Source organism: Aureococcus anophagefferens, assembly GCF_000186865.1.
Source record: "Aureococcus anophagefferens unplaced genomic scaffold AURANscaffold_19, whole genome shotgun sequence".
NCBI lineage: Eukaryota > Pelagophyceae > Pelagomonadales > Pelagomonadaceae > Aureococcus > Aureococcus anophagefferens.
The window spans coordinates 723,014-739,739 of record NW_008705579.1 but is presented as its reverse complement, the minus strand read 5'-3'; the positions used below and the strand labels follow the sequence as shown (position 1 = coordinate 739,739).

The 16,726-nt window shown below is 72.0% G+C and overlaps 4 protein-coding genes across 4 annotated transcripts; 2 read left to right on the top strand and 2 right to left on the bottom strand.

Annotated features, from left to right (window-relative positions):
* Positions 1–711: 711 nt before the first annotated feature.
* Positions 712–2,070, bottom strand: AURANDRAFT_66126 (hypothetical protein; the record flags this gene model as incomplete). The annotated part of the gene is made up of 1 exon (XM_009041184.1): positions 712–2,070. One exon carries the CDS (start codon positions 2,068–2,070, stop codon positions 712–714), a length of 1,359 nt encoding a protein of 452 aa, XP_009039432.1.
* A 3,104-nt stretch (positions 2,071–5,174) lies between these two features.
* AURANDRAFT_30110 (hypothetical protein) lies at positions 5,175–6,074 on the bottom strand (the record flags this gene model as incomplete). Its single annotated transcript, XM_009041183.1, has 1 exon — positions 5,175–6,074. The coding sequence occupies one exon, from the start codon at positions 6,072–6,074 to the stop codon at positions 5,175–5,177; it is 900 nt and encodes a 299-aa protein (XP_009039431.1).
* A 3,196-nt stretch (positions 6,075–9,270) lies between these two features.
* AURANDRAFT_59283 (hypothetical protein) lies at positions 9,271–11,395 on the top strand (the record flags this gene model as incomplete). Its single annotated transcript, XM_009041190.1, has 4 exons — positions 9,271–9,540; positions 9,611–10,162; positions 10,196–10,354; positions 10,403–11,395. 4 exons carry the CDS (start codon positions 9,271–9,273, stop codon positions 11,393–11,395), a joined length of 1,974 nt encoding a protein of 657 aa, XP_009039438.1.
* Positions 11,396–12,786: 1,391 nt separating this feature from the next.
* On the top strand, positions 12,787–13,971 carry AURANDRAFT_30124 (hypothetical protein; the record flags this gene model as incomplete). Its single annotated transcript, XM_009041191.1, has 2 exons — positions 12,787–13,131; positions 13,231–13,971. Coding segments are annotated over 2 exons (1,086 nt in total), but the record flags the coding sequence as incomplete, so codon positions are not given.
* Between the last annotated feature and the right edge of the window lie 2,755 nt (positions 13,972–16,726).

Below are 16,726 nucleotides of genomic sequence, written 5' to 3'. Positions count from 1 at the left end.
CACGAATTTTGAGCAGGTTGAGCACGAACCGCAGCACGCCGATGCCGTCGCAGTCGGACACGACCACGGCACCGCCGTTGCGCCGCGCGCGACGGGCGATGGCGCGCACGTCGGCGCTCGTGAGGACGCCGCGTCGAGGATGTTTTAACGATTTTACAATCGCGCGCAGCGCCGCCGTCGCCGTCGCCTTGTCGGGGCCGCCGCCGATGGCGTCGGGCGACGACTTCATCGACTACCTCGCTAACATCGTGTTGCCGTAGACCGCCTTCTCGTAACTCGGTGTTTTACAAAACCCCCTAGCAGCGCCGGGGCGCCTTTTGGTCGTATCCTGGAGCGCGTTCTTTTATAGGACAACGTAGACTTTTTACCGAACGCGAACCCGAACTAAGGAGCGTGCGCACCACCTTAGGACGGTGATGCCTGAGCAATTCTGAAAAGCCGTCAAGCTGGTGCCAAATGCCTGATCGACTTGGCCGGGGGTCGGCGAACTCTCACTCTCGCCCGACGGGGACTCGCGAATCTCGACACCTCCCACGACCCCTCTGCTCGCACATAGTTCCTCCGAAGTCTCGGCCCCTTTGGAGGCCAGCACCCAGTACTAGTGTATATGCACTTGGGGAGCGCGCGGGAGCACGAGCTGCCGATTCCGGACATGTAAGCGCGCGCGTGCGACTCTCGGAGAGGGCGAATTCGGCCGGCCCCTCGAGGCTTTTATTGCGCGCGGCCCTCGACGCAGCACGCGTAGGCGTTGACGTGGTAGAACTCCGCGGCGCACCCCGCCACCTCGCTGTAGGGCCGCAGCCCGCGGAACGGGTTCAGGTGGGCGTCCGCGACGAACTTCGCGCCGCGCTCCCGGAGCACGGCGGCGTCCGCGGCGCCCTCGGCCTCGTTGTAGCCCGTGAAGACGCACGGCGCGCCCTCGTCGAGGAGCAGGTCGAGCGTCGGCGCCCACGCCGCGGCGAAGAGCGGGTCGTGGAGGCCGCCGTGCTGCGCGAGGACGATCGTCGGCGTTCGGAGGCGGCGCCGCGCGTCGTGGTAGTAGGCCCGCGTCTCGCTGAAGAAGACGGGCTTCACAGACCCGCCGTCGCGCTCGTCGGGCGCGCGCGCCTCGGCCCGGTCGCGCGCGAGGTCCGGGCCGACGAACTGGACGCGGAGCTCGTCGACGCGGGGGAGCCAGGCGAAGATCTCCCGGAGGCGGTGCAGGCCCACGAGCTCCGGCGCCGCCGCGCCGACGACGTGGACGACGAGCGACGCCGGGACGTCCCTCCGCTCGAGGAAGCGGACGACGAGCAGCGGCAGCGACAGGCCCTCCGTGAGCATGGCCGCCGGCGGGCCCATGCTCAGGATGTAGGCCGGCACCTCGAAGTCCCAGATCTTCATGTCGAAGTAGGCCTTCCAGCCGCCGGGCAGCGGCGCTCGCGCGGGCGACCGCGACGCGATCGTCAACGGCGCGCCCATGTCCGAGATCATGCCGAAGCACGCGATCTCGAGCATGGCGGCGTCGCAGGACGCTCGCTCGTGCGCCGCGTCGCGGTGGCGGTCGCAGAACGCGGCGCCGTGGCACCGCTGGCACCGCTTCAGGGGGCTCGCCGCGTCGCCGCAGACGGCGCAGCGCGGCTGGTGCAGCCAGCTCTGCAGCGCGTCGTCGCCCTCGGGCAGGCGGCGCAGCGCGAGCCGCGCGGCGACGAGCGACGCGCGCCAGTCGGCCTCCGCCGCGGGCTTGGCGAGCCCCGCGAGCGCGGCGCAGCAGTGCTTGTGCGCGGGCCAGTGCGCCCTGGCGTGCGCTTTGCAGCAGTAGCGCGCGACCTTGCACCGGCCGCACTGGATGAGCTTCGTGCCCGTGAGGCCGCCGCGCTTGCAGACGACGCAGCAGAACGGCAGGCGGCCCGCGTTGAAGACGGGCTCGATGGCCGCGCCCGTGCCGGCGCCGCCGCCCCAGGCGCCGCGCTTCGCCTGCGGCAGCCAGACGTCGCTCGGCAGCCAGGGCGCGTCGTCGGTGGCGCACTCGCTGCGCAGCAGCAGCATCTCCGGCGAGTCGAGCGTCGGCATGGGCTGGCCCGGGTGGGCCATGTATGTAGCTTGCAGCGCGCGAGCCTACCTCTTGTCCATATGCGCTCGCCAACGGCAATTCGCGCAGCTGCGGGCCTACCTCTTGTCCATGCCCGCTCGCCAGCAGCTGAGGTCGATGCATCGCGATGTTGCACTCATTGGTGGAGAGCAAAAGAGGCAGCCCGAGCTCTCCGTCGTCGCGTGAAGCGAGGAAGTAGGCCTCTTTCCCTCGCGATGGCGCCCGACGCGCTGCCGTCGTCGCTGGAGCGCGGCCTGCGCAAGGTCGGCCTCGGGAAGGGCCGGTACGAGGTCTGGAAATGCGCCTTCTCGCCGCGCATGGCCGTGCGCGAGCGGCCGGAGGCCAAGGCGCAGATCGTCGCGACGCTCCAGAAGGACCAACACTTCATCGCCGACGTGAAGAAGGCCAAGGGCGGCACGTGGCTCGTCTTCGGCGCGCCGGAGCTCTGGGGCTGCCGCTGCAACAACAAGAAGGCCTACGTCTGCATCGAGGGCGACTCGGTGGGCCACCCGAACCTGGGCACGCTCGTGGAGCGCGTCGGCGGCGACGAGGACCTGGCGCTGCTCAAGAGCCATTGGGCCTACACGGAGTCGATCCTGCGCGTCGAGGAGGCCGGCGTCGACTGGCACGTCGAGCCCTGCCCCGAGGACTCGCTCCGGTGGTTCGGCCCGTACCGGAACCGGCCGCTCGCGCCGACGCACGACGAGGACGGCGTGCCCCTGGCGCCGACGATCCCCTGGCTGCGGCGCTGGAGCGCGAGCGGCGACGCGCCCGACGGCTCGACGCCGACCATCGACGCGCTGTGCCTCGAGGCCGCGCGCGACGGGCCCGGCAGAGGCCGGAACGCGCGCGTCGAGGCCGACGGCGCGTACCGGCGCAGCGGCGTCGCCCAGTACCGCATCGACGAGGGCCGCCAGCAGCGCCACTTCCGGGACCGGCCCCGGCTCTGCATCGCCATGCTCGTCCGCGGCGCGCCCGCGTCCACGCTCGACAGCTTCTGCCGCTACCACTTCGGCATCGGCTTCGAGCGCATCTTCTTCTTCTTCGACGCGCCCGACGACCCCAGGGAGGCCGACGCCATCGCCGTCGCCGAGCGCTGGACGCGCAAGGTCGCCGTGCCCGGCTCGAGCCACCGGCTCCGCTTCGCCGTCGTCCACAGGTGCGACGCGGCCTGGTGGCGCGACGAGGAGCGGTCCGGCCGGAACCGCCTCTTCGTCCACGGCCGCGACTACAAGACGGCGGAGGACGCGCCGCCCATGGGCGGGCCCTTCGGCCTCGTGCGCAGCGCGCCGAACCCGCTGCAGAAGGCCGCGCGCGACGCCGTCAAGTGGCACGAGGAGGTCCGTGACGTCCAAGCGCGGCAGCAGCTCGTCATCGAGCGCGCCTGCAACGACGCCGCGGAGCTCCACTTCGACTGGATCCTCCACGTCGACGCCGACGAGCTCCTGTATTTCCCGGAGCAAAAGTACCGGACGGACGCGCCGGCGTTCTTCGCGGACGCGCCGGACGCCGCCGACGAAGGGTGATTCAACGTCGCTTCAAGCATGAGCGTTCCGCGCGCGATCGTCCCGGAGATTGGATCTTGACGATTCGGGGCCGCTCCGAGAGATGACCGTTCGTCCAAAGATCAGCCAAAACGAGCGGAAACTGGCCGAGAGGAGAGCCTCTGGGAATGTCTCACCCTCGTGCCGCCCAGGTGCCGGACGCCGTCGAGCAGGTCCACTTCCACAATTTGGAGTGCGTCCCGGAGACGCTCGAGGTCGGCGACTTCTTCAAGGAGGTGAGCCTCTTCAAGGTCAACGAGGCCCTCTTCGCCGGCGGCGACGACGACCACGTCGCGGAGAAGCGGTACCAGGACGCGGTCGACCGCGGCGCGGGAAGAGGGCGCGACGTGCCCAACTTCAAAGGCTCCTCTCTCGGCCGGTTTCCACTCGTTTCGGCTGATTTTTGGACGAGCGATCATCTCTCGGAACGGTCTCGACGCGTGAATGCTTTTTGGGGGAACGCGCGCGCGCGGACCACTCGCGTTGCATCGACGTCGAATCACCCGTTTCCCGCCCAGGTCGACCACGCGTCGAACGACAAGAAGCGGAACCGCGCGCTCCGCGCGCGGGACAAGCGCTACCGCTACATGGCGCGGCGGCGGCGCAAGGGCCACGACGACAGCGAGCTCTTCGAGAACGAGTGGCTGCCGGGCATCAACACGCCCGTCGTCCGCCGCCGCATCCAGATGTCGCGCGACCTCGAGCTCGACCTCCCGGAGCCCAAGGACGACGATGACTCCGACAAGACGTCCGTGTCCAGCGACGACGGCGAGGAGTCGTCGGACAGCGACTCCGACGCCGACGCGAAGACGAAGAAGAAGGACTCGGACGACGGCAAGAAGAAGAAGGAGCCCGAGACGTTCATGCACTTCAACGCCTACTCGAACGGCAAGGCCGCGGCGCGGCTCCACCCGCGCAAGCCGCCGGTCCCGCTGGGCGTGCACCGCATGGGCACCAGCGAGGGCGAGACGCCCCTCACGGCGACGATGGACTACGTCTACTGCCCCGTCGTCCTCCACTACACGAACTGCGGCTTCACGAACTGGAAGCGCAAGTACGAGATCCTGACGACGGGCCACAAGACGGCCGACGGCGCCTTCTCGCTGAAGAAGGGCGGCATCAAGACCGTGCGGTCCCACCTCGCCGCGCGCGCGATCGCGATGCGCGGCGGCGGCCGCTTCGACCGCGACATGGAGAAGTTCTACCGCACCTTCATCATGGGCAACGAGTGCGGCGAGCTCGCCCACTTCGCCCAGCACGGCATCGTCGTGCGCGTCGGCTGGATCGCCGCGTTCCTCGCGGAGCTGACCGCGCGCGACGAGCGCGCGCTGCTCGCGCTCGAGGAGGAGGAGCTCGTGCCCCTGCCGGAGCCGCCGCGGAAGCCCGCGGCGGTCCTCCCGAAGGCGCCGCCGCCGGCGACGCTCAAGCCCAAGCCCAAGCCGCCGCGCGAGCCGGAGCCCGCGACGCGCGCGCTCGCGCCGCCGCCGGCGACGCTCAACCCGCCGGGCTCCTTCGCCGACTTCATGAAGGCCCGCAAGAAGGCCGCGCAGTAAACGGCGCGCTTAGGTGAGGTGGGGCAGCACGTAGGCCGCGATGGTGGCGCGGTCGCCCGTCCAGGACCCGTGGGACGCGTTCGGCACGACCGTCACGTTCAACCGGCCCGACTCCGCGAGCGTCCGCAGCCCGAAGGCGTCGGTCGCGTAAAAGTCCTGGTCCTCCATGGGCGCGATGGCCCCCGACGCGTCGGCGGCGCCGAAGACGGCGCTCTGCCAGGGCTCGATGCCGCCGTCGTAGGCCGGGCCGGACCCGACGCAGAGGACGACCTTCTCGAGCCGCAGGAAGTTGGCCTTCATGGCCGCCGTCGCCTTGTCCAGGAAGTTGGGCAGGAAGACGTTGCCCTCGTCGAAGCAGTGGTCGAAGAGGCCGCAGTCGTCGAGGTGGTTCGGGTCGCGCCACATGTTCGCGACGGACAATTTCTGGCCCGCCCACGTGTACGCGACGTGGTACGCCTCCTGTGCCGTGACGTTCTCGAGGAGGGGCACGTCGTGGACGACGTCCTTGAAGAAGTCGGGGCCGAAGACGCCGGCCTGGGGGCCCGCGAGGGACACGAAGGTCCTCGCGGCGTGGTCGTCCATCAGCATCAGCGCCGCGCGACAGATCAAGCCGCCCTGGCTCTTGCAGACGACGTGGTACCCCTCGGCGTAGAGCGTCGCGTTCGCGGCGACGGCGGCGCGCACGGCGCCGGCGACGGCGGCGGCCTGGTCGTTGAGGTTCGTCAGGCCGTCGGGGAGGTCCTCGTAGAGCTTGAAGCTCGTCAGCACCGTGCCCGGGTGGGCCGCCTCCGCCAGCTCCCGGATCGTGTCCATCTCGCCGGACCCGGACCCGATGCCGTGCATCATGAACACGGGCAGGTAGGCGCGGACCGCCGGGACGAGGCAGAGGACGCGGAGGAGGAGCGCCATCATCGGAACGGGGCAGCCTTTTACTTCTGGTTCAAGCAAGCGCGCGCAGTTTGATTTCAGGTTCGGCGCGATTTCAAAGCTCCGGTGCTGCCCGAGAGCTGCGCTCGAACAACACCCATGGCGTGCTTCTCGACGACGGACCAGAAGATCGAGATGCTCGTGTCCAAGTGCACGGAGCGCTACGCGACGGCGCGCGAGGCCTACCGCTACCTCGACGAGACCAACAACGGGTTCATCACGGCGCTCGACATGCAGGTCGTCTTCCGCCGCCTGCTCCAGTTCGACCTGGACGTCGGTGACGCCCAGGACATCCTGGATCGCTTCGCGGGCCACCGGGGCGCGGCGCGGCTCGCCTACGACGCCTTCGCACGCGCGTACCACCGCTCGGGCGTGCCGCCCGGGGCGGGACAAGGGTGATTCAACGTCGCTTCAACGTGAGTGTTCCGCGCGCGCGCGTTTCGAAACCAGCACCCACGCTTCGAGAGCGCTCCGAGAGATGATCGCTCGTCCAAAAATTAGCCGAAACGAGCGGAAAACGGCCGCGAAAGGAGCCTTTGAAGTTGGGAATGTCGCACCCTTTTCCTGCCCAGGTGCCGCCGCCGCCGAGCCCGCCGCCCGCGGGGCCGCCGTCGCCGCCGTCGACGGTCGCGCTGTCGCACCTCGAGAAGATCGACGTCGCCTTCGCCCAGGCCCTGGAGAGCCGCGTCGACTCGCTGCGGGCCGCGTTCCTATCGCTCGACACGCACCGGACGGGCTTCATCTCCTTCGACGAGCTCGCGGACGCGCTCACCAAGTTCGGCGTCGTCGTCTCGGGCGAGGAGACGCGCGCCCTCTGCGACCTCTACGACGTCGCCCACGACGGCAAGATCTCCTACGCCGAGTTCGTCAACCGCGCCGCGCTCCGCGACCGGCCCTACGCGCTGCACCTCGACCGCCAGCAGGACGACCTCCTCGCCGCCGGGGAGGGGGAGGCCGCCGCGTGCTAGAGGGGCGCACCAAAAACGCGAGGCCTCCACGCCTGCAGCGTCGTTCCCGCAGCACCGCTGATCTAATTTACGGGCTGCAAATCGTGTTCAACGAGTTGGTTGACTCTTTGTGCCTGCGCCGGTGCTCGCTTGCCGAAGCATGGCCGCGTCGTCGCCGCGCTCGTGCCGTCGACGACGCGGCGGGCGCCGCTGCGCACGGTCGCGCGCGCCGTGTCCGACGAGGCGACGCGCCTCAAGGCGGAGATCGAGCAGCTGACCCTGCTCAAGGAGGTGGAGCAGCTGCGCAAGGAGATCGCGGCGGACGAGAAGGAGTACGAGCTGCTCGCGGCCGAGGACCGGGAGCGCCGCGCGGCCGAGGACGAGCGGAAGGAGGCGCTCCGGACGTCGAAGCGCGCGGAGAAGGACGCGGCGCGGAGCCGGCAGAAGCGCGACGCCGTGCTCCGCCAGTGCGTGGACCAGAACGCGACGGAGGTGTCGCTCGTGCTGCTCAACGACGGCGTCAACAAGCGCGCCCGCGTGCAGGAGATCCTGGTCAAGGAGCTGCGCCTCGACCCGGGGGAGGCCGAGGCGTTGATGATGAAGGCGCACCGCAACGGCGCGGGCCTCGTCAAGACCTACGCGACGCGGAGCGACGACCTCGACGCGGCCTACGCGTCCTACGCCAAGCTCGCGGACGCGGGCCTCAACGTGCGCTTCGAGGCCGCGGGCGGCGACGTCACGGACGCGGCCGAGGTCGAGCGCATCGCGGAATTGCGGGACCTCGGGCAGCAATTGAAGGATTACAACATCGACATCCTCAACGACGACGAGACGGACCTGAACCTGCCGACGACGGCGTCCTGTGGCCGCGACGATTTTCGAGAGATTTGGGGCGGGAAACCAATGGAACGTCGTCACCGTCGCGCTTCGTAGGCCGACGACCGTCGCGCTCAACGCCGTCGTCGCGGTCGTCACGGGCCTCCTCTTCTCCGCGGCGTGGACCGTCGGCGGCGCGCTCGGCGAGGCCGCGGGCTCGAGCCTCGGCGGGGCGCCGCCCTTCTAGGGCGGGGGGGCTAACGGGCTTGCAGAGCTTACTTCTTGAAGAAGCCGAACATGGACTTCTTCTTCTTCTTCGCCTCCGGGCTCGAGCCCGCGGGCGACGCGAGGACGAGGCCCGCCGTCGACGGGTCGGGCGCGGGCGCCGCGGCGGGCGCCTCCGCGGGCGCCTCGGCGGGCGGCGCCTCGGCGGCGGCCGGCGGCGGCGCCTGGGCGAGGGGCGCCTCGGGCTCGGAGTCGTCGTCGCCGGGCGCGTCGAGCATGCGGCCGCGGCCGCCGTCGCCGGCCGCGAGGGCGCTGTGCGCCGCGCGGCCGACGCGGCCGCCGCTCCGCGACGACGCGTTGGCGCTCTGCTTGCGGAGCACGTCGACGTACGCGTCGCGGCAGCTCGCGAGGAAATTCTCGACGCGGACGGACTGGCCGAAGTTCGCCGCGACGGCCGCGAGGTAGTCGCGGCGGAACTCGGGCAGCACCTCCGCGAGCCCGTCGGCGAAGGCGTCGCAGGGCAGCTCCGGGCTGCCCCGGAACTGTTTTTCGACCGCGTCCTCGCGGACGACGACCAAGGTCGCCACCGCGCGCGTGCCGTCCGCGGGCGCCTCGCCGCCCCAGCCGTGGCAGCGCTCGCGCAATGTTTGGGCCAGGGCGTGGAGCTTCTCCTCGTCGCCGCGGTGGTTCGCGAGCAGCTCCCACTTGAGGGCGAGGAGCCGCTCGTCCGACGCCTTGAGGCACTCGTCCTTCATGGCCACCATCGTCGCGAGCATGTCGACCTTGCACTCGAGCTTCGCCTTGGCCTCCTCGAGGAGCCGCACCTGCTTCGACTCGCGCTTCTCCTCCTTCGACGCCGACGACGCCGACGCCTTGGACTTGCTGCCCATTGGTGGATAGCTAACCGCTGCGGCGACTGCAAGTTGAAGGTCAACGACCCCTAATCGCCGCGGCGCGCGGAGAGCTGAAGTGTCTGGCGCGTGCACCCGCGCCGCGCTGCCTGCATGAGCATGGGCAATGTGGTGGCCCGCCGCTTGGCCATGGGCGCCCTCTCGGGCGCCATGGTCATGCACGAGTCTCGCGGGCTTTCGACCGCCTCCGCGGAGCGCCTGAAGCCGCCCGTCGCCGCGCGCGTGCCCAAGGCCGTCAAGTTCGGCGTCGTCGCCGGCGAGGACCGCGGCGTCGAGCCCATGGACCCGCCCGCGACGCTCGTCGACAACTACTTCTGGCTCCGCGACGACAGCCGCACGGACGAGACGATCCTCGCGCACCTCCGCGCGGAGAACGCGTTTACGGAGGCGGCGACGGGCCACCTCGCCGCCTTCCGCGCGAAGCTCTACGACGAGCTGCTGAGCCGCGTGCAGGAGGACGACGACACGCCGCCCTACAAGCTCGGCGACTGGCTCTACTTCTCGCGCACGGTCAAGGGCCTGAGCTACCGCCAGTACCTCCGGCGGCCCGTCGGGCGGCGGCGTCCCGATGTTCGAGAGCTTTCGACCGGGAAAAAATCGTCACCGACGCGTGTGGTAGGTCGGCGGCGGCCCCGACGAGCTCTACCTCGACGTCAACGAGGTCGCCAAGACGCTGCCGAACCCGAAGCAGTGCGACGTCCACGAGGTCGAGGTGTCGCCCGACGGCTCCCAGGTCGCCTTCGCCGTCGACGGCACGGGCTACGAGACCTACGACGTCGTCGTGCGGCAGCTGACGAACGACGGCGCCGACGAGACGATCGCGAAGACCCTCGGCGGCATCGCCTGGGCGAGCGAAAAAGAGTTCTACTACGTCACGGAGGACGCGGCCCACCGGCCCTACCGCGTCTGGAAGCACGTGCTGGGCACGCCCCAGGCCGACGACGCGCTCGTCTTCGAGGAGCCCGACGAGATGTTCAACGTCGGCTGCTGGCGCGACGCGGACGGCTCGACGATCTTCATCGAGTCCGAGTCCAAGGAGACGACGGAGCTGCGCTTCATCTCGCTAGAAGACGGCGGCGGCGCGCCGACGGTCGTGCGGCCGCGCGAGTTCGGCGTCCGCTACGACGCGGCGTCGCACGCGCCGTCGAACTCGCTGATCCTCACGTCGAACGTCGACGGCTTCCGGAACCGCGCGCTCTTCAAGGCGTCCAAGGACGCCCCGGGGACCTGGGCGCTCCTGAGCGACGGCGCGGGCGCCGCCGTGCTCCCGCACGACGAGTCGCGGAGCCTGGGCGCGCCGCGCGCGTTCAAGGACTTCGTCGCCGTCCGCGGCCGCGAGGACGGTTTCACGCAGATCTGGACCGTGCCCCTCGACGGCGCCGTCGCCGCGGCCCCGGCGACGCGCGTCAAGTTCGACGCCGACGCGTTCACCGCGTCCCTCGGCGCGAACGCGGAGTTCGACAACGGCGGCGTCCTCCGCGTCCGCTACGGGTCCGTGACGACGCCGTCGTCGACGCTCGACTACGACGTCGCGTCGACGGCGTTTACAACCGTAAAAGTCCAGCCCGTGCCCAACTACGACGAGGCCCTCTACGCCACGGAGCGCGTCGAGGTCCCGAGCCGCGACGGGACGACGAAGATCCCCGTGACGCTGCTCTGGCGCAAGGACAAGCGGGTCGCGGGCGAGCCCATGCCCACGCACCTCTACGGCTACGGCTCCTACGGCATCTGCATGGACCCGTCCTTCTCGTCGTCGCGCTTCGCGCTCGTGGACCGGGGCATCTGCTACGCGATCGCGCACGTCCGCGGCGGCGGCGAGATGGGCCACAACCTGTGGTACGAGCAGCAGGGCAAGTACCTCGCGAAGAAGAACACGTTCTTCGACTTCGTCGACGTCGCGGCGCACCTCAAGGCGACGGGCGTGGCGTCCGAGATGAGCTGCGAGGGCCGGTCCGCGGGCGGGCTCCTCGTGGGCAACGCGGTGAACCTGGCGCCGGACGCGTTCTGCGCGTGCGTCGCGGGCGTGCCCTTCGTCGACCTCATGGTCACCATGTGCGACCCGTCGATCCCGCTGACGACGGAGGAGTGGGAGGAGTGGGGCAACCCGAACAACGCCAAGTACTTCCAGTACATGCTCGAGTACTCGCCCATCGACAACGTCGCGCCGGGCGTCACGTACCCGAAGATGCTCCTCGTCTCCGGCCTCAACGACCCGCGCGTCGCCTACTGGGAGCCGGCGAAGTGGGCCCAGGTCCTCCGCCACGACGTCGCGAACCCGGACGACGTCCTCCTCAAGATGGACATGGCCGCGGGCCACTTCTCCGCCGCGGACCGCTACCGCTACCTCCGCGAGCTCGCCTTCGACTACGCCTGGCTCCTCGACGTCTTCGGCAAGGCCGAGTAGGGCCCCTAAGTATGTGGCAAGGACGCGGCTGGCGCGCAAGGCCGAGTAGGGTCAGCGGTTCTAAGTATGTGACGCGGGTGCGGCTGGCGCGCGCGGCCTTATTCCAAGTGTTACTTCCCCCGAACGGCCGGGAATCGCCGATGCGCGTCGAAATCTTCTTCGAACACGCGCCGAAACTTTGAACGTCGAGATGGCCAATGAGCGGGCATGTCGGGCGGCCCGCTGAACCTGCAGGCCTTCTGGACCACTGTCTCTGCCGAAGTCGCGCGCAACTTGAGGTGCCGCGAGCCCGTCAGCCCGCTGCAGCACACGCTGTGGCCGTCTACACTCGTTTCTAGCGCCGCTGCGGATCGCCGAACACCATGTCGGCGCTCAGCAAGCTCACGAGCTGGTTGCGCGGCTCCAGGAAGGCGTCCGAGGACGCCGGCGACGAAAGCGGCGCGCAGCCGAGCGGAGCGTTAAGTTTCGGCGATGTCGCTGAGCTTTACCGGCACTACAAGGCCTCGAGCGAGCACGTGCTGCCCGGCGGCGTCGCCGTCGAGGGCGGCGCGGCCCCGGCCGTCGCCGTCGGGTCCTGGTCCGGGGCGGCGTACGACGCGCGCGGCGACGGCGGCGGCGCCGCGGCTTCCGCGGTCGCGTTCGTCATGTGGCGCTACGTGGGCCTCGAGGACGGCCTCCTGGGCCTCGCGCGCGGCGGCGCCGTCGCGCCGCTCAAGCTCTCCGGCCTGCAGGACGCCACCGCCGGCGCCTGGCTCGCCGCGGGCCGCGCGGCCGTCGCCGGCGCGCCCGCGGCGGCCGCCGTCGCGGCCGCGGCCGCGGAGGAGGCGCCGGCCCACGCCGCGATCCTCCGCGTCGGCGCCGCCGGCGGCCCCGAGGCGCGCCGCGCCTTCGCGACCTGGGCGACGGCGCTCCTCGCGGCCGGCGAAGCGCAGTGGGTCGTCGAGTTCGCCGACGACGGAACCGTCCGCGCCGCGCGCCGGGCCGACGCCAAGGACGACGGCGCCGCGGACCGGCTCGCGGGCCACGTCGGCGGCGCCCTCGGTGCCCTGCGCGGCGCGCCGGCGGACGCGCCCGCGGCCCGCCTCGCCTACCTGCCGCCGGCGGAGCTCGAGGCGCTCCAGACCACGTTCCAGCCGCCGGCGCTCGACGTGCCCGCGCGGGGCCTGCCGCACCTCGTCGCCCTCGCCGCGGGCCTCGACGGCGCCGGCGAGGCCGTCGTCGTCTCCAAGGGCCGCGGCGGCTTCGAGCGCTGGTCCTACGGCCGCGTGCTCCGCGCCGCGGGCGCGATCGCCGACGCGCTCGTCGAGCGCGGCGCGGGCCCGGGCTCCTACGTCGGCGTGCTCCTCGACCGGGGCCCCGAGCTCGTCGCGGGCCTCCTCGGCGTCCTCGCGTCGGGCGCGGCCTACGTGCCGCTGGACAAGGTCTACCCGACGAACCGGTTGGAGGCCATGCTCGAGGATTCCAAGGCGGTCGTCACGATCACGGCGGGCGACCTCGGCGCGAAGATCGCGGGCTTCGCCCAGTTGGACGTGGGCACGCTGGACCTGACGAAGGAGCTGCCCGTCGACGAAGACGCCGAGGACGCGTCCGAGCGCTGGTTCGGGACGCGCCTGGCCAAGTGCACCCGCGACGACGTCGCCTACTGCCTCTTCACGTCCGGCTCCACGGGCCGCCCCAAGGGCGTGCCCATCGCCCACGGGTCGCTGACGAATTTGCTGTTGAGCTTCGCGGCGGACGTGCCCGAGCTCGGCGGGCGGTCGTCGGACGGGCGGCTCCGGTCGCACGCGTCGGAGTTGCTCATGGGCTCGGACGTCGGCGGCGGCGCGAACCTCAAGAAGGTCGCGAGCGGCGGGCTGCTCGTGGACGACGCGGCGGCCATGGGCACGCTCCTGGCGGTGACGACGGTGTGCTTCGACATCGCCGGTCTCGAGCTCTTCCTGCCCCTGATCGTCGGCGCGGCCGTCGCGGTCGCGCGCGAGGACGAGGCGCGCGACCCGGCGGCGCTGCGCTACCTCATCGACGCCCTCGACGTCGACGTCCTGCAGGCGACGCCCGCGAGCTGGCGCGTGCTCGTCGACGACGGCTGGATGGGCGACGCGAAGCTCGTCGCGCTCTGCGGCGGCGAGGCGCTGCCCGGCGACCTCGCGAACGCGCTCGCGCCCAAGGTCAAGACGCTGCTCAACGTCTACGGCCCCACGGAGGCGACGATCTGGTCGACGCGCCACGCCGTGGCGACGGACGGCTTCTACCCCGTGGGCTGCGTCGGCGCGCCCTGCCGCAACAACTCGGCGCACGTGCTCGACGGCCACGGCGAGCTCCGGCCCGTGGGCGTGCCCGGCGAGCTCGCGCTCGGCGGCTCCGGCCTCAGCCCGGGCTACCTCCACCGGCCGGACCTGTCCGAGGGCCGCTTCGTCGCGCCCGCGGCGACGTTGGTGGAGCCGGCGTACTGGCAGCCGCCGGGCCACCCCGGCGGCTCCGTCAAACGCCTCTACCGCACGGGCGACCTCTGCGTGCGCCTCCCCTGCGGCCGCCTCGAGTGCCTCGGCCGCATCGACTCGCAGGTCAAGATCCGCGGGTTTCGGGTGGAATTGGGCGACGTCGAGGCGGCTTTGAGTTCCGCGCCGGCCGTCGCCGCCGCGGCCGTGTCCGCGCGCGCGCCGCCGGGCAGCGAGGCCAAGGAGCTCGTCGCCTACGTCGTGCCGCGGCCCGCCTGGGGCGGCGACTTCGGCGCCGAGGCCAAGGGCGACCGCGGCCCGGACGACGGCGACGACGGCGACGACGACGACGACGGCGACGCGGACGCGGACGTCGCCGAGGAGTGGGGCGCGGTCTACGACAGCGCCTACGCGGCGGCCGACGCCGTCACCGACGACCCGGCGCTCAACTTTAGCGGCTACGGCGACTCCTTCGACCCGGGCCACATCCACGACCCGCCGACGGTCGCTGAGTGGGCCGACTGGACGGAGGCGCGCGTCGCCGAGTGCTGCGGCCACCCGAAGCGCATCCTCGAGCTCGGCTGCGGCAACGGCATGATCATGCTGCGGCTTCTACCGTCGTGCGACCGCTACGTGGGCACGGACCTCTCGGGCGAGGCGCTGGGCTACGTGCGCCGCGTGCTCGACGGCGCGGACAAGTACCGGGCGCAGGCGCCCAAGGCGCGCCTGGCCAAGTGCGGCGCCCACGACGCGCGGCGCTTCGCCGACGAAGCGTGCGACGCCGTGGTCTGCAACGGCGTCGCCATGTACTTCCCCGGCGCGCGCTATACTTTACGCGTCTGCCGGTCGATGCTCGAGGCGCTCGCGCCCGGCGGCGTCGCCTTCCTCGGCGACTTCCGGGACCGCGGCGTCGCGGCGCCCTTCCACGCGGCGCTCGCGCTCGCCAAGGCGCGGCGGGCCGCGTCCGCGGGCCGCCTCGCGTCCTGCGGCGCGGACTGCACGCCGGTGGACGCGAACGGTTTGTCCGCGTCGGAGCTCGCGCGGCTCGCGCGCCTGTCCTACGCGCGCGACAAGGAGCTGCTCATCGACCAGCGGCTCTTCGTCGACGCGCTCAAAGCGGGCGCCCTCGGCGACGGCTGCGTCCGCGTCGACGTCGAGGTGAAGCGCGGCCGCGTGCGCTCGGAGTTCGCGGGGTTCCGCGGCGACCTCTGGCTCACCAAGGCCGGCGGCGACGCCCTCGCCTACGAGGCCGCGCCGGCCTTCGTCGCCTGGGACGGCGAGGACGCGGACGCCGTCGCGGCCGCGTTGGAGGGGAAGGACGTCTACCTGCTCGCGGGCGCGCCGGACGCGCGCCTCGCCTTCGAGCGCGAGCTGTTGGCGCTCCTCGAGAGCGGCGCGGACCGCGGCGCGGAGGCGCTGGCCGTGGAGGCCAAGGTCGCCGCCCGGGTCCAGCCGGGCCTCGAGCCCGACGACCTCTATGAGCTCGGCGACAGGTTGGGCTTCGACGTCGCGGTCTGCCGCTCCGCGGGCGCCGCGGGCCCGGGCGCGTGCGCGCGCGGCGCGGCGCTCGACGTCCTCTTCGCGCGGCGCCGGGGCGGCGAGCCCAAGGGCGCCGCGAAGCGGCGCTTCGCGCCCCTCGTGGAGCTCTCCGCGGCGCGCTTCGGCGAGCCGGCCGGGCCGTGGGCGAGCTACACGAACGAGCTCCGCGCGGCGGACCGCAAGGCCGCGGCGCGCGCGGAGGAGTTCGGCGCGCCGGCGACGCCCGCGCCCCTGGACGCCTACCTCGAAACGTCGCTGCGGTCGTCGCTCGCCGCGACCCTCCCGCGCTACATGGTGCCGACGCGCTTCGTCGCCGTGGACAAGCTGCCGATGACGGGCAACGGCAAGGTCGACCGCAAGGCGCTGCCCGACCCGCCCAAGGCCGTCGCAAACGCCGGCGGCGCCGAGGCGGCCCTCGGCGGGCCGCCGGCGACGCCGTCGGAGGTCGCCGTCGCCGAGCTCTGGCGCGCGGTGCTCGACCTCGGCGCCGGCCGGCCGCTCGGCCGCGGCGACTCGTTCAACGGCGTCGGCGGCAACTCGCTGCTGGCGGTCCAGGTCGCGAAGCGGTCGCTGGGCGCGCTCGGCGTGCGCCTCGATCTCGGCGACCTCGTCCAGGCGCCGGACCTCGCGGCGCTCGCGGCCCTCGCGGACGCTAAGCGGGCCGCGGGGGTCGCCGAGGAGGCGGACGACGACGACCCGGAGACCGTCGGCGTCGTCGTCGAGGACATCGCGCTGGGCCCGCTCCGGTGCCGCGTCTGGCGGCCGGCGTCGGGGCCGCCGGGCCCGGCCTGCGTCTGCGTCGAGCCCTACCGCTTCGCCGACGCGACGGCGGAGCACGACGCGGCGACGTGGCCCTACTTTGCGGCGCGCGGCGTCGCCGTCGTCCGCGTGGACTGCCGCGGCGTCGGCGAGAGCGAAGGAGTGCTGGACCGCGAGTACGGCGCCGAGCAGACGGCCGACGCCGCGGACGCCGTGGAGCGCGTCGCGGCGCTCGACTTCTGCGACGGGTCCGTCGTGCTCGTGGGGTCGTCGTGGGCGGGCTTTGTCGCGCTGCAGGTCGCGGCGCTGCCGCGGCCGCCGAAGGCCTTGAAGGCCGTCGTCGCCTGCGCGGCGACGCACCGCCGCGAGCGCGACGACATGCACAAGCGCGGCGGCTGCGTGCTCTCGGAGCAGCACTCCTGGGGCACGTGGCTCGGTTTGGTCCAGGCCCAGCCGCCGGGCCCGCCGCCGGCGGACGCCGCGGCGCGCGGCGCCTGGAAGGACGCGTGGCGGACGCGGCTCGACGCGCTGCCGGGCCCGGCGGAGGCCCAGTGGCTCGACGACGAGGACTGGGCCGCGGGGTCGCCCGCGGCGGACG